The 12504-nt window shown below is 43.1% G+C and overlaps 2 protein-coding genes across 2 annotated transcripts; one reads left to right on the top strand and one right to left on the bottom strand.

The window, feature by feature from the left end:
- Positions 1-6399: 6399 nt before the first annotated feature.
- On the bottom strand, positions 6400-9046 carry LYSET (lysosomal enzyme trafficking factor). Its single transcript, XM_007454723.1, has 3 exons — positions 9041-9046; positions 8587-8736; positions 6400-8133 (listed from the first exon to the last, which is right to left on the bottom strand). Exons 2-3 carry the CDS (start codon positions 8682-8684, stop codon positions 7722-7724), a joined length of 510 nt encoding a protein of 169 aa, XP_007454785.1. The 5' UTR covers positions 8685-8736; positions 9041-9046; the 3' UTR covers positions 6400-7721.
- Positions 9047-9838: 792 nt separating this feature from the next.
- Positions 9839-10897, top strand: MOAP1 (modulator of apoptosis 1). Its single transcript, XM_007472093.1, is given in 3 exon segments — positions 9839-9929; positions 9932-10041; positions 10043-10897. Coding segments are annotated over 3 exon segments (1056 nt in total).
- The last annotated feature ends 1607 nt before the right edge of the window (positions 10898-12504 follow it).

The raw sequence follows: 12504 nt of genomic DNA, 5'->3' as shown, positions 1-12504 counted from the left end.
AGTACTTTTCCCTACATCCTATTTAGCCTATTAAAGATACACCTATTTCTCGGTAGAACTGTTCAATCTACAAACAGAATATCATTTCTTATCTAACATTCTGCAGTAAGATGCATACATAAGATATCTTAAAAACCTAGGCTTTAACATGTTTGGGGAAGTTAATCATACTACAATCGTCTTGTGATGTCATCTTGCACATTTAAGCATATAGTAAGATCAGAGTGTAAAATTATTATAGAAATTGGAGAATATATGTAAAATAACACTTTCGGTTTTAACAAATGAGAAACAAGTTGGTTAGTTTTTGTGATGAAGTTGGGTTCTTTTCTCACTACCTAGGGCATAATAAATTTCAGGTAGATTCAAGATGTTTAGTATTTAAAAAAAAAAAAGCCTGTAAAAGTACTAAAAGAAAATGGACTAAGAGTTTTTATAGTCTCAGAGTGAGGAAGGTTACCTATGGAATATTTTTAGAAATCCAGACACCGTGATAGAAAAGATTAGTAAATACAATTACATAATAATGAAAATTTCTGAACATTCTGTAAATGAGGTTAAAAGACAAAGCAGGAAAAAGTATTTAGTATTTTCAACAGAAATGACTAAGAACTAAAATTCCTTTTATAGCTCTCACATGTACTAGTCAGACAACAGAAAATTTTACTTCAAAGAAATGAAAAGTAAAACCACAATGCAGTACTGTTTTCTTACTTCTCAGACTGAAAGGGCAAAAGTTTTGATGCAATATTGAGCTGGAAAGGGTGTGAAGTCCATAATATATTGGTGGTGAGAGTGTAAATTGGTATAAGCTCTTCAAAAGTCAAGTTGACAATTCTGTCAAAATGTTAAATGTGAGGGGCTTCCCTGGTGGCACAGTGGTTGAGAGTCCACCTGCCAATGCAGGGGACATGGGTTCGTGCCCCGGTCCAGGAAGATCCCACATGCCGTAGAGCAGCTGGGCCCGTGAGCCATGGCCGCTGAGCCTGCGCGTCCGGAGCCTGTGCTCCGCAACAGGAGAGGCCACAGCGGTGAGAGGCCCACATACCGCAAAAAAAAAAAAAAAAAAGTTAAGTGTGCGTGCTGTTTGACCCAGCAGTTTCACTAATAGAAATTTATCCTATGGTTAATAGCACACATATGCACAGATAAATAAATAAAACTATTCATTGTAGCATTATTCTTGGTAACAAATGATCGTAAACAACCTAAATGTTCATCAGCAGAAGACCCTAGTTAATTAAATTAAAAAAGAAGCACATTAGTACAATAATTCTGTGCAGCCATTAGAAAAAGACCAAGGTATAGCTCTATGTGTTATTAAGATCAATATGCAGTATATGATGTTAAATGAAAACTAGCAAGATGTAGAACAGAGTGCACAATGCTTCTAGTGGAGAATATTGGCTAGATATGCATATAGTATCTCTGAAAGGATAGTCAAACTGCACCTGGAAGAAGGAGTTGGGGTTGAGAGTGATAGCGAGACTTTTCATTGTATGCTCTTGTTCTCTTTGCTTTTTTTTTTAATTTATTTTATTTTTGGCTGCATTGAGTCTTCATTGCTTTGCATGGGCTTTCTCTAGTTGCTGTGAGCAGCTACTCTTGGTTGCGGTGTGTGCTGTAGCTCTAAGATGTCCTCATGATATTTGCTGCGTATGTTTGGTGATTTAGGAAACCATTGTTTTCATGATTGTAACTTAAGAATTTCTCAAGACTAACTTAAGAATTTCTCAAGACTAACCACCACTTAAAACCTTGTTTGTGACTGTGGTCTATGTTTTCCTCGCATGAATAAGGAAAATCCCAAGACAGCCAATATCACAAGAACTGTTGGAAAAAATAAATTGAGAGACTCATTTTAAATCTTGGCCTTGAAAAGAATATATCCCTACATGCTGAAACTGGAAAGAGCTTAGTAACCAAACTTACCTAGAACACATGACAAATTATGCTATGCACTTAGTAACTTGATTCTCTCTTAGATAGTTTGGCAGCCTCGTGAGAGAGTTGTTGAGTGGCAATAAAAATCACTCATGTAGTAAATAATTACTGAGCACCTACTATGTGGCAGCCACTGTTCTGGGCATGGGGCACATGGCATAAACAGACAAAATCCCTGCCCTGACAAAATGTATAACATGTCATATGACAGTAAGTGCTCTGGAGAAAAACGGGGGAGGCGGATGCCTAATTTTAAACAGGGTGGTCAGAGGCAGCCTCACTAAGCTGACAGTTGAGCAAAGGTCTGAAGAAGATGATGGAGCCGGTCAGGGCTGAGCATCCAGGCAGAACGTACACTGAACCCAGAAGCCCTGAAACATGTTTTTCTGGCATGTTCTAGAATCAGCAAGAAGACCAGTGTGGCTGGAGTGGAGCAAGGGGTGGAGGGGGTTGTAGAAAATGAAGTCAAAGTCGAGGGCCACTTACTTAGAACTTTGTGTGCCATGTTAAGGACTTTGGCTTTTATTCTGAGAAGGGGAGCTATAGAAGGATTTTTGAGAGGAATAACTTTTAAAATGATCCCTCGCCTCTTGTTTGATAGTAGACTTTTAGGGGACTTGAGCAGATTTTGGTGGGTGGAGAAATCAGCAGCTTGTCTTTATAGACAGGTTAAGTTTCAGGTGCCTGGTAAGATATCTTAGTAAATATCAAGTAGGCAGTTAGATATTCAAGTCTGGAGCTCAGGAGAGAGATCAAGGAAGTGATAGAAAGTTGGGTTTTAAAGCCATGAGCCTGGATGCAATGACAAGGGATTAAGTGTAGAAAAGAGAACTGGGGCATGCCAACACTTGGAAATTGGGCAGATCCTCAAAGAGGAAACAGCAAAGGGGATAGGAGAAGCTGGTGAGGAAGGAAGCAAATCAGAAAAGTATCTAGAATTGGACTAATACATGGTAGCTACTAGCCACATGTTGACTGTTTCATTAAAATTTAAAATTCAGTTCCTCAGCCGCACTGGCCACATCTCAAGGGCTCATTTCACGTGGCTCCTGGCTATTCATAGGGACAGCACAGATACAGAACATTTCCAACATCACTAAAATTCTATTGGGCAGTACTGATCCAGAAGCCAACCGAAGAAAATAGCTCAAGGACAAGGGAGTGTGTCAAAAAGTAATTTGAGGGACTTCCCTGGTGGTCCAGTGGTAAGACTCTGTGCTCCCAATGAAGGGGGCCCGGGTTCGATCCCTGGTGGGGGAACTAGATCCCACATGCATGCTACAACTAAGAGTCCGCCTGCCACAACTAAGACCCGGCGCAACCAAAATAAATAAATAAATAAATGTGTGTTTTTTTTAAAGCCATTAAAAAATAATAATAATGAGGGGGAATTCCCTGGCAGTCCAGTAGTTAGGACTCCATGCTTTCACTGCCAAGAGCCCAGGTTCAATCCCTGGTCAGGGAACCAAGATCCCACAAGGCACGACACAGCCAAAAAAAAAAAAGTAATTTGAGGACTGAGACTTGACCGTTGGGTTGTTACATGTAAATGACTGGCAACCTCTTGACAAGACAGCAGCTTTGGTAGAGTGGGAGGCAAAAGCCTGACAGAAGTGTATTCAGGATAAATTGGACGATAGGAATCAGAATCACAAAATATAGACATCTCATTCCCGACCTTGGGCTCTGGCTGGCAGCTGTCTGCAGTCTACCTGGTATGGTCATGTCTACTCTGCCGCCACTGCTGCTGAGGGGCCTGACAGGCCCAGCCTGCAGCTCCCAGTGCTGCATGCCCAGATGCATTCCAAGCCACCATGGGAGCAGCTCAGGACCATGGATGTTGCCATTGGGCTCACCTCCTGCTTCCTGTTTCCTCCTGCCTGGGGCAGGGTCTTGTCACACCTGGAGAGCTACAAGAAGCAGGAGTAAAGAGGGCTGTCCTTTCCCTTATCTGTGACATGACCACCCCCAGCCTGTCCTGATCATGTCTACTGCATTCCTGGCTGGCCTCCCCTAGATCATGGCCTTCAGTTAGTGACATTCTGCAGCTGACCTTCATGACCTCTCTTTCTCCATGCTTGACATCCTGGGACCACATACATTAGTTTGTAAGTCTGTTTAACAATAAAGTCTATTTAAACCTTGGAAAAAAAGAAAAGAAGGGATATATAGACACCTTTTTAAAGATTTGCACAATTCAGACAGCTGGGGTAAGCCTACCATGAAATAATTGTTGACACTGTTCCAAAGACAAACACAGTTCTCACGAGTAACAGTTGAAGCTTTATGTTGCGTGAAAACCCCTGGCCCAGTAACTCAACCCTAATAGACTTGCTTGAAGACCTCCTAAAACATGATTGCCTTGGCCCCTCCCCCCAGGGATTGATAGTTGCGAGGGACCCTGGTATTGTTTATGAGGAGTTTTGCTGTGTTTTTTATTTCCTTGAGTGATTCTAACATTCAGCCACAGTTCAAGACCCACTCACTGCCTTAGACCAAAACAAAAATACCAATGCATAATGATTCCCAACCATGGTCCAGAGTTATATGGAACTTTATCAATATACTGGAGAATTTATAAAGTGATGGCACATACTTGATGCAAAAATTAGTCATGTAGTACTGAGGTAAGCTTTTCTGCCAGTGATTTGGAGATTGAGAACATTAAATCCATCAAGAAGGAAGTCAACACCAGATAATCTTAACACAGACTTTAACACTACTCATGGTGAACAAACATACAGGTTTGATTATTTTATGGGTGCTGTTACTCTCATAGCACTTTATCTGATGATTCCACTTCTGCAAAGAAAAGCTTGTTAATTATAAAAGCTTTGTTTGAAGTAGAATCAAATTCTAAACTTGGGGAATCACATTTTTTACTTTGAAACTGGTAACCTCTTTAAAACCAGAAAATTTGGGAATTCCCTGGCGGTCCAGTGGTTAGGACTCCCGCGCCCCACCACAGCAGGGGGCACATGTTTGATCCCTGGCTGGGGAACTAAGATCCCATATGCCTCAGGGCAACTAAGCCCGCTCGCTCTAGAGCCCACGTACCACAATTAGAAGCCCAGTGCCACAACAAAGAGCCTGCATGCCGCAACTAAGACCCAATGCAGCCAAATAAAATAAATATTAAAAAAAAAAAAAACCACTAGGAGCTGTAACTTTTTCTCCATCTGGAAGCAAATATCACTGAGTAGCTATAGATACTAGGATGTGTCCCTTCCCTAAAATCCCTGAAGCACTTCCTACATTTGCCATTTATCTCATCTAATCCTGTATTCACAGCTTTTTGTATTGTGATGTGACTATGAAATAAGTGATCTGTTACAATACACAGGTCTCCTATCCATTGGTTTCAACATCCACCTCAATCTAATAGGGCTAAGGACTAATTTCACCTTTCTCTCTTTACCAAAAGAGTGCTTTGAACTATTAAATAGCCATTGAGAAAACAGGAATAATCTAAAACTTGGATAATTAATTCCTAAATAATCAAAAAACAGATTAACCCTGCAGTCTAAACCTTTGTGATTGCATTTGGAAATACTACATTACTCCTACTCGAATTATTTTAATATTTCTACTATCAAGGCAATATCTTGAAAGAAAGAATGGACTGAGCATTTGCTCACCAAATCCCAAAACACTGGAATCTTAAGTGTAAGAAAGTCTACTTCAATAAAAAGGAATTACTACCTTACAAGACAAATAGCAAACTCACAAACCCTGCATTACATCAAGCATTTATAAAACAAAAAATAATGGAAATAATTTCCTTAAGTCATTTCCAAACTATCACTGCCTCAAGACAAAACAAGAGAATGCTCAATGACTTTCCTTAATCTTTTTTTTTGATAAGCAGTATAGTGGAATGATAGAGCTGGAGATCTGAAACCAGATATCCTGGGTTCACATCCTAGCTCTTCCCCTTGCTGTGTGACCATGAGCAAGTTATTAATTGCTCTGTGCTTCAGGTTTCCTCATTTTCCTCTTCTGTAAAATGGTACCAATGGTACCAATACATACCTGCCTCATAGGACTCTTGTGCAGCATGAATGTGTATCATTCAGGAAACTGCCTGCAGCATGCATACTTTTAGTAAGTATTCAAAGGATACAAGTGATTTGGTTATCTGACCCTTGCAGAAACATATATTTCAAACTGCTGCTTAATTTGAAGATTCAATGTATTGTAGCAAAACATATATCATTTCAGTAACTGGACCTTTGGAAGTAGTAAAGGAGAGGAATGAGATTAATTGGAGAAGAAGAGAAGAATCTGATCGCGCTGCTTTTGCGTTACAAGAGTACCTGCTTTATCTTCCAAGTAAAAGCTTGCTATGGAATGCTCAGCCTTCCATTCTGGTCAAACCTGATATAAGGTAAAGGTTGAGCTTGCTTGAAAACTTTTAGATTTTCAGTAGCTCACACAAATTGAGAAAAACCTTTCTCAGTTCTTTCCCAATCTTTAGCATGGTTAGGCAGACAGTACCCAGTGCTGAAACATTTGTCATTTGTGAGAAGCACTACAGTGATTAGGAATAAAGGCATCAGATGCCAGGTTAGAACTCTGGCTCTGCTTCTTGGCTGTGTAACCTTTGGCAAGTTACTTAACTTCTCCACCTCACGGTCCTTATCTGTAAAATCTGGATAATAATAGCTGTTATCTCGTAGGGTTGTTGGGAGGACTAAATGAGTTAATTCATGTAAAGCTCTTAGGACAGGGCCCAACGGAGTAAGCACCAAAAAATGTTATGATTCTTATTCAAATCGGTCAGTGTAAACATTTCCCTGGTATTGATGACATTAACTGTATAAAAATATATCTTGATCTCACCCAGAAAAGAAGAAAAATAATCCTAATTTCTAATTTTCCATGTTTTAGTTAACTTGTATTGTTACCAGACATGAGGTAGTAAGTACAAAGGAGGCAAAGGAGGCAGTACAGGGATCACATCTTCATGCAATTAACCTAACGTCTGAAGACTGGACCCTAGGCAGAAAAGAAAATCAGGACGATGACTTGAGAGCATCTTTTAGATGTCACACATCTGACAGGGACTGCCTTAAGTATTTTCACTGAACACCTTGTTTTTATCTTCTATGTGTTAGATTTCTCAACTTTCAAACAGTCTCTTCCCAAGTAGTTTAAAAAAAAAAAAAGTTGCATGACTAATTCTAGCTAATTAATAATGCCAGTAGCATTACCAAAACGAAGAACACATTTTGCTTCTCAAGACAGCCATCACCTCAATAATTTTATACCAATTTCTCACAAGCTGATAGCAAGCAAGTATAAATAGCTGGCTTAGCTACAACAGGATGAACTGGTGTTTTAGTCTGAAGAATTTTAAAGCAAGCCAAGTAATTGTATAAAATTTAAATTTTATGACCATGTTTGGACCTTTTTACATTAAACACAATGGAAATGTTCATTTTTTCCCCAAAGGAAAAATTTCTGAATCATCACTATGTTGCACAGTAGAATAAAAATATGAATCCAGGTACTTATTCAAGTTTCTAAAGAATGCAAATAACAGATAAAATTTTACTTCCAAAATCTGAAGTCATCAACATGATTTTGTAGTACTGTATCACAGGCTTTACCTAAAAATTCAATATTCAGATAAAGATAGTCCCCTAGTCACATTCTTTAAAAAGCCTCTGCCCCACCACAGCTTCCTGATATCTGTGAAGAAACTGCAGTCTTGTGATCAGGCTTCATACAGTACTGGCAGTTTTGTACTTGTAAGGAAAAAATAGTGACTGATTTTACGTGTCAATCAGTTGTAGTCTGCTGATCTGATTAGAAGCCTTGACAAATGCCTGGTGGCGATTGCATATAACTGCCAAGCATATGGGAATAATACAGTAGCCCATCGTTTTGGGGTCAGCTCTTGTACAAGAATAAAGGAACAAAAACATCTGCAAGTAAGGTATCAGAAAAATAACTGTCCAAAACCAGAAAGGCAGGGAGAGTAACCGAGCTTTCAAGAAGTGTGTCCATGTGGTTCCTTCAAGGGGCTCCTCTGGGTGCTGCTGAATGTGTTCCAAGGCCAGCCTATTGTAAGTCTCGTTGATTTCAAAAACATAGTAAAATGCTGCTGCACTTGCTAACAGATACAATCCCACTCCAATCCATCCCATACGCTGGCGGAAGTTCATCATTCTCCATGCTCTGTGCCTTTGAGTTAAAACAACAATAACAACACAGTGAGGGTCTAGTAATGCTGTCATGTCAACTATTCCAAATGTACTTACTTTTTGTCCAGTGAGCTCTAAAATACTCCCTAACACATTTGAGGTTTAAAATAACTAAATTAAATTTACATCTATTAAGAAACATAAACATCTTACAGGTTGTTTTATGTAATAGTTATGCGGAAGTAAAGTTTCAGTATATACTGTGTGCTTTTTACTGAATCCCACAGATAGATAAATCACTAAATCTGGCTTAAATAGGTCCAGCACACGTTCCCTTAAATTGTAATTAAACTAGTTCCCTAGGGAACATTTCACTTCTATACTTCAAATACCTTCTGAATTAACAGTATTGCTTCAGACATGAAAACTTGGTTCTACAAGTCAAACCAATATCGGAGCCCCCAAGTTAAGACAGCAACTCTTAAACACTTACAGTGGTCCCGAAAATCTTCCTGTTCCCACGTCAAGCGTTAAAGAGTCACTCAGCTCTGCATAATCGGGTGGCTTTGGCATTTCAGAGAAAGCCACCATAAAAGAAAAATCCCCGGGGTCACCGGCTGGGAGAATGGTGCGCACGGCCAGCCTGGAGCAAAAGCTAATTGTGATTAAGCACAGCGTGACTGCAGCCGGTCACACGGCGGCCCGGCCCCTGTCGCCGCTGCCGGAGCCCCAGCCTGTGTCACTCGGCCCAGCCGGGAGACTCCGCAGCCACCCTGGCCTCCCCTGCAGCCGGCCCCGCCCCCTGTCGTGCTGCAGCGCCCGCCGCCGCGACAGGGCTGCGCGGACGGCGCCAGACCCGGGCCTCTCCGCCTTGCAGCACCGGGAGCCCAGTGCCCGGCAGCGGCCACAGGCCGAGCCTGCCGAGCTGGGCAGGTCCCGGATCTCACCTCCTGTCCCGGTTGGCTCGCCCGCCCGCCGTCCCGGATGCTGCCCAGTCGGGGCTTCCGGCTCGGGCCGGAAGCGCGCTTGCCCCGCCCCCCGAAAGGCCCGCCCCCTCGTGACGTAGGGAGCCTCCGCCGCGGCACCGCCTCCCCGAGCGCGCCCGGAGCAGCTCTGCTGGAACTCGGGGGAGGCTACGGAGGCGCCGGTTGTAGCGCTACCCTTCAGGTGGGCGGCAGTCTGGGCCTGGCCGCTTCAGCGCTCCTCAAAGCCTGGTGCTTCGCTCGCGGCTCTGATCGCCCCCGTCGTTCCTCGCCGCGGAGAGCACCGCGGCAACTGGCGGTCAGCCATCCCCCGGCGCGTCTCTGCGCAGTTCGGGTATCCCGCTCGAGTGTCCATCCGAGTGCAGGAGAAGCCGCTCTCCCGCTCCTCGGACCTGGCCGCCCGGGAAGCGTCGGGAGCAGGCCCTGGCGCCTCGGCCACCGGCGACGGACCCAGACATGACTACTAGATAACTGAGAGGTGAAGTGGGACCCCGCTGTCTGCTGCGGGGCGCCCGAGGCCGGGAGAGGGTAAGGTGGCTGCTTGCCGCCGTGCGGCCGGCCGCCGGCGCGGGTGCGCGGGGCTTCTCCGGGCTCGGGTTATTCATTTACAACTTGAACTAACGTGACTACTTCATCTTCACTGCCCGTCGGAACTGCAGACGTTGACGAGACTTAACTCGGTTACCGTGGAGGAATACTGTGAATTGCAGTGGCATCAGTGGCCGGGACAAATTGGAATTTAAATGTGTTGTTTTGGGCATCATGACGCTGAGGCTCTTAGAAGACTGGTGTAGGGGGATGGATGTAAACCCGCGGAAAACGCTGTTGATTGCCGACATCCCCCAGACCTGTAAAGGGCAGAAATTGAGGAGGCTCTGCGATCTGGTTTTGCTCCCTTGAGCGAGTACCGACTGCTCGGGAGGATGTTCCGGAGGGAAGAGAACAGGAATGCAACCTTAATAGGACTTAACTGAGGAGACGAGTCATGCTCTGGTCCCTAAAGAGATACCCGGAAGCGGGGGTGCCTGGAGAGTGATCTTTAAGACCCCTGACCCAGACAATGAATTTTTAAGCAGGTTACATGAATTCCTAGAGGGAGAGGGCGTGACATTGGGTGAGTTTACCAGAGCTCTTGGGTATGGAAACGACCTTTTTGACCTAGACCAGGACATGATCCCAGAAGTGCGGGCCCCTATGTTGGCACAGGCATTAGATGAGGCTCTTCAGCCTGCCCTGCAACACCTGGAATACAAAAAGCTGAGAGTATTCTCAGGCAGTGATCCTCCAGAGCCAGAAGAAGAAGAGTTTGAATCCTGGCTGTTTCACGCCACTCAGATGATGAAGACATGGCAGGTGTCAGATGCCGAAAAAAGGCGGCGATTGCTAGAGAGCCTTAGAGGCCCGGCATCAGATATCATTCGCGTCCTCAAGATAAACAGTCCTTTAATTACAGCCCCTGAATGCCTGCATGCTCTGGAGCAGGTATTTGGGGTTACCGATAATCCTAGGGTGTTGCAGGTCAAATATCTGACCACTTACCAGAAGGATGAAAAGAAATTGTCTGTGTATGTACTAAGGCTGGAGCCTTCACTACAGAAACTGGTATAGAGGGGAGCAGTTGAGCAAGAAGTTGTGAATCAGGCCCGCCTGGAGCAAGCCGTTGCTGGAGCAGTCCACAGCACACCTTGCAGGAAGTTTGCTCTGTCAGAGGACGGCTCAGCCCCTGGATTATTGCAGTTACTGACACTAATAAAGGATGAAGAGGCAGGTGAGGAGGAGGCGGCCCTCCTCCAGGCAGGATTAGAGGGGCATTTCACCTGAATCTTGGGAAATCAGGAAGGGCTCTCTGGCAGTGAGCAGAGCATAAGGTAGAACAGTCTGTATCCTCAGTGACAGACATTAACCAATCCCTATCCTGTGTTGCCAAGTAACTCATTTTTGTGCAGTTCTCAGTATAATCCTTTGTCATTTCTGTGCCCATTTAATGTCTCCTAAATGTGTCATTGACTAGAAGGATGTAGTTCTGCACTGGTATTTATATATTTAAATTCACCCTGTGTTTTTTTTTTTTATCACAAACAGTAGTACAAAAAGTCTCATCACTACGCACATGTGATACTCTGAGAGGACAGCCAGGGCTCAGGTGCACATGCTGATCCGATCTCGTTCAGATGTCAGCTTGTGTGATAATAGGTGCAAGTGTAGCTGTCAGATGTGATAATGTGTCATAGATAGTTTGGGGTTGTGTACGGCCCTACATTAATCATGAAGATCGTAAGCAGGGGTTAAGAGGTTATTTTCTGTGTGAATCGGAATTGTATTGATTCTATGCCATCAAAACAAGAGGCAGAATTAAATGCTGCAGTTGGTCAGTTTGCAGCTGCTACCTCTAACCCCAGATTTCTGATGTGTTTCTCAAAGCATCTAGTTCTGAATATCATTTTAATAGGTTACAAAAGTATAGATGTGAACTTATAAAGAAATGTGGATAAAATGACCTTTTTACCTAGTTTGTTTGTATCAAGGTTCCAAGGGAGATTTCACTTGAACAAAGGGTTCCAAAAGCATGAATCTGAAAACCACTGAACTTGCGCAGTCTTAGTCCCTTGGACACTTTCCTCCTGGTGCCCAGGTGGGTAGGGAGTAGTTTTCTAAGTGAGAGTGCTGGCAGGGCCTTCTCCTGAAGTACAATAGAATGAAATGAGACTGTATAAATTAGTGCAAGTAGCAGGTTCAAAGGCATCAGGGCGTTGAATCTGGAGGGCGAAAAGAAAGACAGGAACATCGAACGGCAGACTGGACTAAATGTTCCATGTACTTCCTCACTTAATCCTTTTAAAAATCCTGCAATATAAGAAAACAGCTAGTTTCAGAATTCTGTCATCTGCCTTACTGCAAGGCCAGTGTTCTTTCCATTGCTAAGAAAGAGAAGCAATCCTAAGGGTGTCTGGACCCAGCCTCACAAGGGAAGCAGGGCAGATTGTTAAAAACATTTAATAAATGAACTATTAGTATGCGTTAGTGTGGACTACATCTTAATCACTACTGCAAACTGGACACTAAGAAGTGGGGAGTATGAGAACCTGTAAGACCCACGGGCAGCAGGGAGGGTGGACATGGGTTAGTGATTTGGTCTCTAAAAAAAAAAAAAAATGCAAACATGAAGAAAAAATGAAAATTGCTGAAAAATCAGACTGAAAGTCTTTATCTTTAATTAAAAATACCCCCAAAGAACCAATTCTGGGATATATGTTTTTGGTTTAGATTCGAAGCCGTAGTATAATGTTTCTGTTATGACTAAATGTCATGGTTTCATTCTTTATAAGTTCCCATAATTTCTCACACTATGGAAGGTTAAATACACATCAAACCATCATGTTGTACCCCTTAAATGTATATAATTTTAACTTGTCAGTTACACTTCGATA

This window comes from Lipotes vexillifer, unplaced genomic scaffold, assembly GCF_000442215.2.
Source record: "Lipotes vexillifer unplaced genomic scaffold, Lipotes_vexillifer_v1.1 scaffold1126, whole genome shotgun sequence".
NCBI lineage: Eukaryota > Metazoa > Chordata > Mammalia > Artiodactyla > Lipotidae > Lipotes > Lipotes vexillifer.
The sequence above is the reverse complement of the archived record's forward strand: the minus strand, read 5'-3'. Positions and strand labels throughout refer to the sequence as shown.